The sequence below is a fragment of the Manis javanica genome, chromosome 15 (genome assembly GCF_040802235.1).
Source record: "Manis javanica isolate MJ-LG chromosome 15, MJ_LKY, whole genome shotgun sequence".
NCBI lineage: Eukaryota > Metazoa > Chordata > Mammalia > Pholidota > Manidae > Manis > Manis javanica.
Genome location: NC_133170.1, coordinates 78,383,727 through 78,398,087, shown reverse-complemented (window position 1 = coordinate 78,398,087; position 14,361 = coordinate 78,383,727). Strand labels below are relative to the sequence as shown.

Genomic DNA, 14,361 nt, shown 5'->3' with positions numbered 1-14,361 from the left:
AGAGCTGATGGAATCCTGTTCTGAGCTAATTCAGCTCCCTAAAAATTCTGTCTACGGCTGAAGATCAGTTATACTGAGGATGAACAAAGTATAAGATTATGGCGGAAATAGGCTTTCCGCTTCGTGATGTCTGACCTTTGTACCAGAAGAAAGCAAGAATATGATTCTTGTTCCTGGCCAAGTCTTTGGGAGTTTGTGGCTAGTCTGTCCCCCTACATCATTCATAATTATGGGAAGATACTAATTGCAGAACATAAATTAAGGAAATAATGGTGGTGGTCTGGTGGTAGTCCTTTATAGAGCTTATCAATATTTATATGAACAAAACCTTGGCTTGGTTTCTGTTTCAGATCACAAAAATGGACAGCACTTTATAATACCTCAAATGGCAGACAGGTAAGGCCATTGAAATACCGATCAATTTTATCTGTCGCTAATATTGCCTTTGTTGTGTAATGCTTAAGTGTATATAGTATTTTGTGTTTAACAAAGCCCGTACATTTTTCTCTTTTATGGCTATACAATTTGGAAATAAGACGGCTGTAAGTAAATCACCATATAAAACTTAAGTTTGAAAGAGCACAAGTAACAAATATACTAATGAGAAAATTGAAGTCAGTGATATTGTCACAGTTTTAGCCAGTCATGACAGTATATTGGGTCTATAGATTATACTACAGAATTACATCAATTATATCACTGTTACAAGGAAGTACCTTCTTTGTCTATAACAAGGATCGGCAGATTTTTGTTGTTAAGTATACTAGTAAGTATTTTAGGCTTTGTGGGCCATAGAGCTTCTGTCACAACTACTCAACTCAGCCAGTTGTAGATGACAGTATCCATGGACACTGCGTAAATGAAGGGCATATCTGTTCCAATAAAATTTTATTTCTGGACACTAAAATTTGAATTTCATACAATTTTCACATGCTATAAAATATTCTTCCTCCCCCCACTCTTCCCAACCATTTAAAAATGTAAAAACCATGCTTAGCTCATGGCAGATATAAAAGGGGGCTGTAATAACCCCTGGTCTATAGGGTTAAATGAGTTCATCGTTGCAAGAATGAACCCTAAGTCCTTATTTAGCCAATTACCTTTGCACACATGTCATGAAGAGTTTATGAAATGATTACCTGCTATTCCATATGTAATCTTGCCATCTGGTTTTTCACATTCTTCCCTTTTAATATTTTCTTCTGACATGCTTTTATTAATGCTTCAAAAATTGTGACTTCCTGCAAAAAGGGTCTGTGGACTAACCTGGCAGTAATTTTTGTCTTTTAGTTAGTAGGTGATTATTTTTTTTCTTTGCCATGTTACATGCCTATGATATTCCTAGAAGGAATTACTTCCCAAGTTGTCCTGTTCAAAGGTTCTTTACCGACTCTATTAGGCTATAAAATTTTTGGATCTGACCATGTCTGTAAACTGTAATTAATATCTTAATTACTTGGCTACCTAGAGCTCATGAAAATGATTATTTTCTTATTAGTTTTTTACATTTTCTTAGCAGCCTGGATTTGTCTGAATTGGCAAAAGCTGCTAAGAAGAAACTTCAATCTGTGAGTATGTCTATTTCTTAGTGAACTCCAGTATGAGAAACTATGTATCCTGCTAGTAGCTGTTCTCAGCCCATTGTCTATTGCATCAAATGACTTTTATTTCATACTCTTTTTAAGATGTTAAATCAGAAGCAGACCATTGAGTGTGTAGCAAAGAAGATTGAAAGTGCTATTAAGTTTAGTATGTCCAATTTGATGGCTCTGTTACAAATGATGCCATTTTGCTCTGTCATTTTAAAAGTAAAAACTGTGCTTTTGACATTAGGAAACTTTCTCTTACAAGAGTCTCTTCATTTCTCTCAGTGTAAATGCGTTAAGTGGGACCACTTCTTAGGACTGCTTCCTGTAACCTTATAGGATGCTGGGAGTGATAATAGCTGAGGCTGGCATAGTGAGTACGCAGATTGACTCACTGCACTGCTATTTGGGATCCTAGCCCGTTGTAACTGTCTTGCACATTCCGTGCCATTCATCAAGCTTTGTAAATGCATGCTTTTAACAGCTGGTGGTCTGTGCTGGGCAAGTGCTCAGAGTTTGCCCTGTTCTATAGGTCACAGCCTCACTGTAGTCAGCGTGTTTCTTTCCAGTCTGCCCACCTTAGTGTTAGGGCCCAAGAAATCTACCTCTCTGGGAATGATTTCTCTTTGTTCAGCCCTCACAAATGAAGCCTCATCAGGGCACTTCCCCAGCCATTTTAACTGTCAATTACCCACCTCAGCTGTTCTCTCATTGCTCTTGTATCAGAACCAATATTCTTAACTTCTTTTCATAACCTTTAAGGCTGTCACCTGACTCTCACCATTCATTTTATGCCCTGCTTCCCATCTGGTTCCCTGTGTGTGTGTGTGTGTTGTGTGCACACACGTGGCACATGTGTGTGCGTGTGTTGAAATAGTCCTTCATGGGCTAGCACTCTCTGAGGCCGCCTTCAGTCCTTTTCCAGGAATCCTTTTTGGCCTGCAATGTTCTTCCTTCCTAGCTTCCATCCCTTTCATCATTTAAGTAGCTGAAACCTGACCTCCTTCAAATGTAGGTAGTTTTTCCAAAGCCTAACTCTAAAATTGCAACCCCCTATTTTATGACTTTCTCTTCATTGCCTTTTTCACAGAAGACTTTGTTAGAACTTCATGTAGTATTAAGTACTAAATATTACATAAAATGAATTTATCATTACTAGTATTTTACTGTAATAAGAAATAAATGTATTTTATGCAATTTGATGTCTCTGTGTTCTATATCTATGGTTTTGTGTGTCTGTGTTTTATTGCCTTAAGTGAGGTCATATACTATGATATTTAAGATGATAAGCTTTGGAGTCAGCACTAAATATGCTGCGATTTCCTTTTAATTACTTATAATATGTAAAACCAATTTTTATTTTAAATAATTCAAGCATTATAGATAAAACCCAAGCTCCATTTGACTGTCCAGTATTTGTTAGGCTGAAAGCTGCACGAAAACTGGGGTTACGTCTGTAATATCTAACATGGGACAGGCACTAGATAATTATCTAGAACAAAATAGTGTTAGAGTGCAGCTCTCAAGAACTTGAGCTGTGGGTCAGACTTGTGCCCATCCCAGGAAGGAAGGTGATGATCCAGCAGGGCTGCAGATCGGAACCCTCAGTGAGGGTGGGCTGCCTGTCACTGCTTTCTGATCCCACCTGTGGTCTCTCCTCAGAGGTGACAGCTCTCATCAGTGCCAGTTCAGTGTTTGTTCCTTCTTCTCCTTCCCTCCTCCCTCCCTGCCTAATGAAAAGCTGAGGGAGAAGTAATAAGACTAACGTATTCCTTGAATGAGTAAGTGCCAACATTCTGGAGAGACTTAAACTTGGATCTCAGTCCATCACCTGCTGGCTTTGTGACTTCAGGCAAGGTACTAACTTCTGTGCCTCAATTTCCTTGTCTGAAAAGTGGGATAATAGTAGTTCCTATCTCCATAAAGGTATTGTATTAAATATGATGATATTAGCATAGTGCCTGGGATGTGAGCAAGTTCAAGTTCTCAATCCTTTACCTTATCCAACGAAAGGCTCTCAGAGTTTATTTGTAATTGTAAATGTAATATAATCACACTAAAAAAAATTTGGAAAATAGAGGGGGGGAATCATTCTCATTCACTGTATTAATGGACCCAGGCTCAATATTTTTGTATGTTTTTCTAATTCCTGTTTCATATGCATGTATGTATGTATATATGCATTTTTTACTGAAGCTCAGTCATCATTACAGAATTTTATATCCAGTTTTTTTCACCCAACAATGTATATTGTGCCCATTTTAGCGAGTTCCCATGAGGTCTGTGTAGTTGTCAGCATTTTAAATTGCTGCATATAATAATACCTCTGGGCAGCACCCCACCCATCCTAATACAGCTCGGTACTGTATGTGGATATGAGGAACACAGTAGGAAATAGGACAAATTCAGTGTCAACTGAAAGTAACAGCCACCAAGCATCAGGGTGTGTTTTATAAAAAGAAAACTGCAGAGAGAGCCAGAGCCACCCTGGCAGGGGCCTAGCCTCCTCTGCATCGAGGAGGACCTTCATGTCCTGCCTACCCAGTTCTGCCAAGCAGCCACCCCAGCCAGTGTGGGATGGTTTTGTTGGCTGACACTGCACAGAGTACCGATTAGACAGGCTATCCCTTTAGGGAGCTCAGTTTTTGACGGGATTGGAGGCCTGCTGCTGAGGAGACTTATCCAGGTCTGGGTGACATTTTCATGCAATGGCACATTTTATCCTCTCAAGATGGCATATTTTGGCATCTTTTTTCCCACCAGGGGTTTCAGATCCCTTATATTTGGGGGCACCAGCAAATGCTCAAGAGCAGAAGAGGGGACTTAATGACATCACAAGGAAGGTAGAGAATTGGACCCTGTTTTTGAGATTATGCACTTCAGGTGCCCCTTAGCTCCTTTAGAGCACAACCCTGTATGTCTATCACAAAGGAGGGAGGCTGCTGTGGGAGGCAGGTGTTTCTAGAAGATCTGTGCTATTTTGGAAATGTTGTCTGTTTAACAGTGGGTATTTACTAAACACTTGCTTTGGATAAGACATTGGAGATAAAATGGTGACTAAGTCACAATCCCCACACCTTCTCCTACTAGTGTTAATCTTTGTCCCTTGTGTTCCTGGTATTTTTTTACTTTCAGCTAAGTAATCATTTGTTTGAAGAACTTGCCATGGATGTGTACGATGAAGTTGACAGGCGAGAGACTGATGCAGGTGACTTACCATGTGGCTTTTTCTAATAAGTTTCTTGTATCAGTGGGTGGTGACAAGCTGCCCACCTCAGTGTTTTACTTGCCTAGTTTCTACTGTCCTGATAATGCGTATGTCGACATTTCCTTTTGTGTGTGTTGGCTTCGGAGTGTACTTGCCCGAGTCTCCCCAGTGACGCGGGAGCCGCGGCCCTCAGAGGAGCAGTGGCTCACCATGGTGATGAGATTCTATCTCTGGCTCTTTCCTCTGGCTAGTCTGGCTTGCCACGCAAAACCACAGCACCCTGGTAACCGAGACAACTGTTGTCCCCTTCCTTCCGGTCAATCCTGAGTACTCATCGACACGAAACCAGGCAAGTAGCCTAGTCCGAAAAGTAACTTGTAGTGTCATTTTAGGAATGGCTGATATCATGGTATTCAGGTTTCCCAGGACAGGCATTTTAAACTTTTTGATTGATTGAAATGTGAGTATCCTTTATATATACACACACAAAACTCAAACTGATAAGAAAAGCAGTAGATGTAAATAGATGATTGGAAAATAATACAAAACAGTTCACAGAAGAAATATAAATGGTTTACAGATGTGAAGAGGTGTTTAACCTCATAAGTCATCAAAGAAAGCAACCTAAAGTCATTAATGAAAGTTTCATCAATCAGATTAACACAGTGTATATAATAGAAGATACTTTAAGCTGGTAAAATGGCAAAGTGGGCTTTCTCATGCTATACCTAAGAGTTTAAATTGCTGCAGACTTTAGAAGAGCAGTTGGTTAACTGGTTTCAGAAACCTCAAAATCAAGTACATACTTTCACATGGGAATTCCTTATTTGGGAATATGTTCTAATAAAAATATAGAGATTTATGTACAGTAATTTTCATCGAAGTGCTGTATATAACAACTAATAGAACATTAAAACCGTCTAAGCATCCATCAAAAGGAGAAAAGGTAAGTAAGTTAAGAAGGCCTTTTAATTTTTAATTGATTAATGGCTGTATATATATATATATATATATATGTATGTATGTATGTATATATGTAAAATGATGGGGTCCCAGGATCTAGACTATAACTTTGTTTCTCTTGAAATTTAAAAATTTACCTCCAACTTAATTTTTCATTATGAGATCTACTTCAAAACTGAACTGTTGTTAGAAAAAAAGCATTAAGTAGAACTTTTGTTTTTGTTCACAAAAATAAATGCATTGTGAGAACAAAAATGTTACGTAGTTCTCTAGGGCAGATAGTTTTAAATTGCAAAGAAGATGTTATCGTTTGATTAAGTTGTGGCTGCAATTGATGATGCTTTAGTCATGCCAGCAGGTCTTTGTCAAAGTCTAACAGTAGTCCAGCTAGTTTTATGTGAATATTTATGTGTATTTTTACATTTGGGAATATTTCCAATAATTTTCTCACCCTCAGGGCAGACAGAAATTAGCTCGGTTTAACGCCCATGAGTTTGCCACACTGGTTATCGACATTCTCAGTGATGCCAAGAGGAGGCAGCAAGGCAGTCCTCTTTCTAGCTCGAAAGGTAACTGTTTCAAACCTCTAAGTGTTTGCATCTTTGGCCTTCTTAACTTAACGCAATTAAATTTAAAGTTACAAATTAATTAAAACAGTCATCAACATGACAGCTTAGTTCCAGCCCTGTAAGTTTTATTGGTAATATGTTGTGTTGAATAGTTTACCTCTTTGAACCCTGATGTATATTATAAATATTTCAAATATTAACTGCCATTCAAATTTATCTTATATATGATTTTTTCTCTTGGGTCACCTATCTTCCCTGTAAAATTGTGTCCTGAAATTAACCCAAAAGGCTGACTTAGGTCATGTTATAGGACATAAAAATAAAAAACCCTCTTGATTGAAATTATAGCTCACCTGGTGTTGGTTTACCCCCAGAACTGAGCTCTAAATAATTAAAATTTTCTACTAAACTTGAGATGTCTATGGTGAGAATTATTTCGTGGTTTAAAACTGTAACAAGAACACGGAACAGTTATTTCTGAGGTGCCCTGCTGAGTCTGATTAAGTAGTTCAGGGTGCTGTCTCCGTGCTTAGGAACATGCTTCCTTCTCCCCATCCTCAATACTGTAATCCTCATTGTTTTTTTCTAATTACAGGAATAACACATTCTTAAATTGTGAAACACTAAACTGAAGGAATATGTGGCATGGAAGTTAAGCTTTCCATCAGTGTTGCTTCCTCAAAGGCAGCAATCGCTAACCGGCCGCAGTGCGCTCCTCCTGATTTTCCTGGTTCAACCAGAATAGACGAATTCTAAGAGAATTTCCTAAGTTTTGACTAAGGTGCAGCTGTAAGGGTCCTTTCGTAAATGTGACATCTCAAAATACACATACTCTCCGATTTGTTTGTTCCATTTCTAGGTGTTAATTGAGGGGAAATAATCAAAGATGTTATATGTATACTATATATAACACTGCAAAAGTTAGAAACAACCCATAATAGAGCGACAATTAGTGTGAATAGTGCACAGACTTTTTTCCCCAGAGAATATGTGATGACAGTATAAAGTATAAAATAAAATAAAAATTTTTATATAAGTTTTATGTGATCCAACTTGTAGAAGGAAAACATTCATATATATACATACATTCATATGAATGTATTAAGTAAATACACCACATATAAGCATATGTATGTAAATATATAAGTATAAATACACAATCCTCATTATTCCTGTAACCCATATTTACAAATTCTCCTATTTGCTAAAGTTTATTTATAACCCCAAAATCAGTACTCACAGCACCTTCATGGTAGTGTGTGGACATGTGCCAAGTGGCAAAAGATTTGAGTTACCTAAAACATACTTCCCCAGCTGGAATGGAAAAGGCCACACTGCCTTTTGTTTCAGTTCTCATACTGGGAATGTGTCATTTTTGAGGTTGCCTTCGTGCCACATTTTTCATGTTGTGCTTTTTGTTGATGATTTCACTGTTTAAAGTGGCCCCCAAGCCCAGTGCTGAAGTGCTGACTAGTGTTCCAAAGCACAGGAAGGCTGTGATATGCCGTATGGAGAATATATGTGTGTTAGGTTAGCTTTGTTCAGGCATAACTTACAGTGTTTTTGGCCATGAGTTCAATGTTAATGAATCAACAATACATATTAAAGGTGTCATTAAACAGAAACACACGTTTATCAGTTGACGAAACTGACCAGAGGCTTGCAGGAACCTAACTCTATGTCTCAACTCAGAACAATAAATGATTCAGTATTTGCTAATTCAAGACATCACATCAACTTGATAGCCCATAACTACTATCAATAATAAAATTGTGAAAATGTATATACTTAGGAAAAAGACTGAAAGGATATAGACCAACATTCAGTGGCTGTGAATTATTACTTTATCATTAGTTTCCAACTTCCATACTGAGTCTTTATTACTTCTGTAATCAATGAAATGTATATTTTAAGTACTAATTTTAAAACTAAAAATTCCTTTTAAGTAACCATATTTTTTTTTATTAAGGTATCATTAATATACAATCTTATGCTCAGGTTTCACATGAGCAACATTTTGGTTTAAGTAACCATAATTTATCACGCAGATGTTCATGAAAATATCCAGAAACAATATTAGAAATCAGAGATGAGCTTGAGTTGCCTGAAAGGAATTGGAGAGACTTGGATAATTTGTGAATTCTTTTATTCACAATGTGTTAGAGCCTGTAGAACCAGCTCTTCTCTGTAGGTGATACCTTCCTGACATGCATGTGTGTGTCGACTAGGCCATTCTCTTGGTCTCTCACTGGCATTCAGCTGACTGAACACCAACGTGCCTATTCTTTGAGCATTTAGTTTCTAGGCTCCTTGTACAATTTCCTATTTTGACTGGACATTACCTTGTAAACAAGTTACAGTTATAATTGAAATACAGTTAATCTTACATTAGTTATGGCTGACTTTGTTTTCATGATTTGGAACTATATCTTTGAATGATTAGAGACTTGGGAACCTACCTCCTTTGCCTGAGCAGCTCTTTACTAAAACTTCTAATTTATTTGCCCACATTTAGTGAGTAGCTCAGAAGGATGCTTCAATCGCTATATGGAGGTTATGGTAGGCTGGCTGGCTGGTTGATAACTTGCTGTTATTCCTGTAGTGGTATGAATATAACATTGCTACTCCTGTCATTTTCTTTTAGTCTTTCTCTAAAACTTATTTTTAATTGAAGTATCATTGATATACAATCTTATTTTGATTTTAAATGTACAACACAGTGGTGCAACAATTACCTGTATTATTAAATCCTTGCCCCCACTAGTGCGGTTAACTATCTGTCAACATAGAAAGATGTTACAGAATCATTGACTATATTCTCCATGCTGTACTACTATCCCTGTGACCAACTTATATTATGATTGAGAATTTTTGTGCTCCTTTATACCCCTCACCCTACCCACCCACCCACACCAGCCCCTCCTCCATGGTAACCACTAGTCACTTCTCAGTGCATATGAGTCTACCACTGTTTTGTTCATTCTGTTTTGCTTTGTTTTTGGATTCCACAAATAAGTGAAATCATACAGTATTTGTCTTTCTCTGCCTTGCTTATTTCACTGAGCACAGTACCCTCTAGAGCCATCCAGATTGTTGCAAATGGCAGGATTTCTTTTCTTTTATGGCTGAGTAATAGTCCATTGTGTGTATGTACCACCTCTCCTTTATCCATTTATTTACCAATAGACACTTAGGTTGCTTCCATATCTTGGCTTATTGTAAACAATGTGGCAATAAACATAGGGGTACATCTATCTTTGTGGATCAGGGATTTTGTTTTCTTCTGGTAAATTCCTAGAAGTGGAATTACCGGATTAAATGGTATTTCTAGTTTTTTGAGGAACTTCCATATTGTTTTCCACAGCAGTTATGCTAATGTACATTCCCATCAACAGTATAGGAGGGTTCCCATTTCTCCACATCCTTGCCAACACCTGTTATTTCTTGTCTTTTGGATAGTGACCATTCTAACTGATGTGAGGTGATATCTTGTTGTTTTGATTTGCATTTGCCTGATGATTATCGATGTGGAGCATTTTTTCATGTGCCTGTCAGCCATCTGTATTTCTTCTTTGGAAAAATGTCTGTTCAGGTCCTCCACCCACTTTTTAATTGGATTATTTATTTTTTGGGTGTTGAGGCATATGAGTTCTTTATGTATTTTGGATGTTAACCCCTTTCTAATGAGTTGTTCCTGAAATACTGTAGGTTGTCTTTTTGTTCTGTTGATGGTGTCCTTTGTTGTTTGGTGTCCAGAAGCTTTTTAGTTTGATGTAGACCCACTTGTTCATTTTTGCTTTTGTTCTCCTTGCCAAGGAGATGTGTCCAGGAAAAAATTGCTCATACTTATTTTTTTTTATTTATGTATTTTTTTATTTTGGTATCATTGCTCATACTTATTATGTTCAAGAGATTTTTGCCAATGTTTTCTCCTAAGAGTTTCAAGGTTTCCTGTCTTAAATCAGTCTTTGATCCATTTCAAGTTTACTTTTGTGTATGGAGTTAGACAGTAATCTAGTTTCATTCTCTTGCAGGAAGCTGTTCAGTTTTCCCAATACCAGTTATTGAAGTGGCTGTCTTTTCTCCATTGTGTATTCATGGCTCCTTTATCATATATTAATAGATCATATATGTGGGGTGTTTATATCTGGGCTCTCTATTCTCTTCCATTGATCGATGGGTCTGTTCTTATGCCAGTACCATACTGTTTTGATTACTGTAGCTTTGTAGTGAAGACTGAAGTCAGGTAGCTGAATACCTCCAGCTTTTTCTTTCTTTCTTAGCACTGCTTTGGCTATTTGGGGTCTTGTGGTTTCATGAATTTTAGAACTGTTTGTTCGAGTTCATTAAAAAATGATATTGGTATTTTGATAGGGATTACATTGAATATGTAAATTGCTTTGGGCAGGATGACTATTTTAATGATATTAATTTTTCTATCCATGAGCACAGGATAGATTTCCATTTATTTCTGTCTTTAATTTCTCTCGTGAGTGTCTTAGTTTTCAGAGTATAGGTCTTTCACCTCCTTGGTTAGGTTTTTCCTAGGTTTGTTTGTTTGTTTGTTCGTTTTTTAGGAGAGCAAGGCAGAAGCTTTTATTTATTTATTTGTTTGTTTTTATTTTGGTATCATTAATCTACAATTACATGAGGAACATTATGTTTACTAGACTCCCTCCTTCACCAAGTCCCCCGACAAACCCCATTATAGTCACTGTCCGTCAGCGTAGTAAGATGCTGTAGAATCACTACTTGTCTTCTCTGTGTTGCACAGCCCTCCCCGTGCCTTCCCCCACCTTATACGTGCTAATCGTAATGCCCCCTTTCTTTCCCCCACTCCTTATCCCTCCCTTCCCACCCATCCTCCTCAGTCCCTTTCCCTTTGGTAACTGTTAGTCCATTCTTGGGTTCTGTGATTCTGCTGCTGTTTTGATTCTTCAGTTTTTTCTTTGTTCTTACACTCCACAGATGAGTGAAATCATTTGGTACTTGTCTTTCTCCGCCTGGCTTATTTCACTGAGCATAATACCCTCTAGCTCCATCCATGTTGTTGCAAATGGTAGGATTTGTTTTCTTCTTATGGATGAATAATATTCCATTGTGTATATGTACCACATCTTTATCCATTCATCTACTGATGGACACTTAGGTTGCTTCCATTTCTTGGCTATTGTGAATAGTGCTGCGATAAACATAGGGGTGCATCTGTCTCTTTGAGACTGGGCTGCTGTATTCTTAGGGTAAATTCCTAGAAGTGGAATTCCTGGGTCAAATGGTATTTCTATTTTGAGCTTTTTGAGGAACCTCCATACTGCTTTCCACAATGGTTGAACTAATTTACATTCCCACCAGCAGTGTAGGAGGGTTCCCCTTTCTCCACAACCTCACCAACATTTGTTGTTGTTTGTCTTTTGGATGGTGGCGATCCTTACTGGTATGAGGTGATATCTCATTGTGGTTTTAATTTGCATTTCTCTGATGATTAGTGATGTGGGGCATCTTTTCATGTGTCTGTTGGCCATCTGAATTTCTTCTTGGGAGAACTGTCTGTTCAACTCCTCTGCCCATTTTTTAATTGGATTATTTGCTTTTTGTTTGTTGAGGTACGTGAGCTCTATATGTTTTGGAGTTTTGATGTATTTTTGAATTCAGTTTGCTAATATTTTGTTGAAGAGTTTTGCATCTTTGTTCATCAGGGGTATATTGGTATATAATTTTCTTTTTTTCTGGTGTCTTTGTCTGGTTTGGGTATTTGAGTGATCCTGGCCTCATAGAATGAGCTTGGAAATATTGGCTCCTCTCCTATTCGTTGGAATACTTTAAGAAAATGGGTATTAGTTCTTCTTTTTTTGGTTGGTAGAATTTAGCTGTGAAGCCATCTGGTCCTTGACTTTTGATTGTTGGGAGTTTTTTGATTACCAGTTCGATTTCATTGATGGAAATTGGTCTGTTTAGATTTTGTTTCTTCCTGGGTTGATCTTGGAAGGTTTTATATGTCCATTTCTTCTAGGTTGTCCAGTTTATTGGCATATAATTTTTCATAGTATTTTCTAATAAGTCTTTGTATTTCTGTGGTGTCCATTGTGATTATTTCTTCTTCGTTTCTGATTTTATTTCTTACTCTGTTCTTTTCTTACTAAGTCAGGCTAGGGGTTTATCTATTTTATTTTCTCACAAAACCCATTGATTTTTTTTTTTCTGTTTCATTCTTCTCTATTTTATTTCTCTCTGCTCTAATCTTTATTATGTCCTTCTTTCTACTAACTTTGAATTTCATTTATTCTTCTTTTTCTAGTTTCTTTAATTGTGAGTTTAGGCTATTTATTTGGGATTGTTCTTGTTTCTTGCGGTTTTCCTCTACAGCTATGTACTTTGCTCTCTTTTAGTCTTTTAAACAGCTAAACCCCAGAATCATCCCGAAAGTTTTTTGGGAAGAAAAAAAACTTGTTAATCCTGAAGTAAAGTTATTTGCTTCTCTTGATAGACAATGTGGAGCTCATACTGAAAACGATCAATAACCAGCACAGTATTGAGAGTCAAGACAATGACCAACCAGATTATGACAGTGTGGCATCAGACGAAGACACAGATCTGGAAGCTGCTGCAAGCAAGGCAAACAGGCAGAAGGTGAGGTGACACCTACACACGGAAGGGGAGAATATGCTTCTCTTTAAAATCTTTCTTCCTGCAGAATTACCTTATTTGTAAATCACTGGAGGGCTAGCCCTGTGAAAAGTGCTATGGAGGTGAGGTTGGGCTTACTACCAGTGTGGGCCAGGGAGGTAAACAGTTTAAAAATAAAGGGTCCCTGAGTCAGTTGCTGAATCACAACCCTACTGCAATTGTGACTTTATGAAACTTGTGAAGAGGAGCTAGTATGTTTTACTGTTTGAATAAATGTTTGCCGAGTTACTTATCTGTATGATACCGTCCCAAATGAGGCCTAGCCCCTTTCCCATGAGGCTGCCACAGCTTAGTAGGAGAGAGACCTCAATAAAAGGTACAGAGTGATGTGAGCCATGAAATGCAAACAGAAGGGGGCGTGTGTGTGTAAAGAGATGTACCTTGTTGCTGAGGAGGAGAGTCAGGGCTTTGTAAATGAGATGGCTTTGTAAATGAGATGGCTTTGTAAATGACATGTGCCTTCAGGGATGCATAGGATCTACGCATGTGGAGAGGCAGGGAAGGGTAGTCTAGGCAGAGAGAAGCTGGAACAAGGATGTCTAGGGGGAAAATCTTGTCATGTGTGAGACAGCCTAAAGAGAGTGGGTGGGACTCAAAGTTGCAGCAGACAGCGGGGCTCGTACCATGGAGGAACGTGAGGCCAGTAGAGCCTGGACCTCAGCGGGCAGTGCAGAGCCCAAGAAGCTTTTAGGCGGGGCAAGTGGGCAATGGCCAGCCATTCTGGGTCCTCATTTTGTGAGGACTGCCTTGCTAGGTCGGAGAGTGGAGGAAGGGAAGCCAGTTAGGGCACTGCTAAAGATGGGCAAACAACAGCTGACACTGGCCGTTATAGAGCCTGGCCCGGGAGCATCTGGATGGAAGAAGTCACGGTAGCAGAGTGTGAGCTCTGGGCCTCCCTGGTCCACCCACTGCTGAAGTCTCAGCATCTGGCCCACAGAGGGGCTCAGCAAACATTTGACAGTGGATGAACAGGAAAATAGAGTAAACAAGTTTTGGCAGTAAGTTGGATGTTTGTAATAGGGAGATTGGTTTATAGAAGATGTATCTGGAGTTTTCTAGCTCATATAACTGAGAATAGTTGTACTTTTGGCAGATACAGGCAATGCAGAGGGGATGGCTAGTCACCTGTCCCATCCAGGATGCGCCTGCTCAGTCTCCCAGAAGCACCAGGCTTACTCAGAGTGAAAGCCAGAGTCATGACATGCATGATGACTGGCCTCATCCTCCTACTCACTTTGCACACATGATCTTCCTAGCTGTGCTGTGCCACCAGCTAGCACGTTGTTCGTCCAGACAGCCATTTGACTAATGTCCTCATTTCTTCAGGCTCTTGCCCATGTCTCACCCACCC

At 38.6% G+C, this 14,361-nt stretch overlaps 1 protein-coding gene across 17 annotated transcripts in view; it reads left to right on the top strand.

Annotated features, from left to right (window-relative positions):
- Positions 1 to 14,361, top strand: part of GIT2 (GIT ArfGAP 2) — a 52,666-nt gene that overhangs the window by 18,709 nt on the left and 19,596 nt on the right. For 11 of the 17 annotated variants that reach the window (XM_073222464.1, XM_017652707.3, XM_073222459.1 and 8 more), the window contains exons 8-13: positions 351 to 396; positions 1,517 to 1,568; positions 4,722 to 4,794; positions 5,046 to 5,143; positions 6,215 to 6,326; positions 12,811 to 12,953. In XM_073222464.1, the coding sequence (XP_073078565.1) occupies positions 351 to 396; positions 1,517 to 1,568; positions 4,722 to 4,794; positions 5,046 to 5,143; positions 6,215 to 6,326; positions 12,811 to 12,953 (524 nt within the window). The remainder of the gene's footprint in view (positions 1 to 350; positions 397 to 1,516; positions 1,569 to 4,721; positions 4,795 to 5,045; positions 5,144 to 6,214; positions 6,327 to 12,810; positions 12,954 to 14,361) is intronic. The other 6 variants (XM_073222461.1, XM_017652704.3, XM_073222458.1 and 3 more) reach the window with 1 other exon arrangement.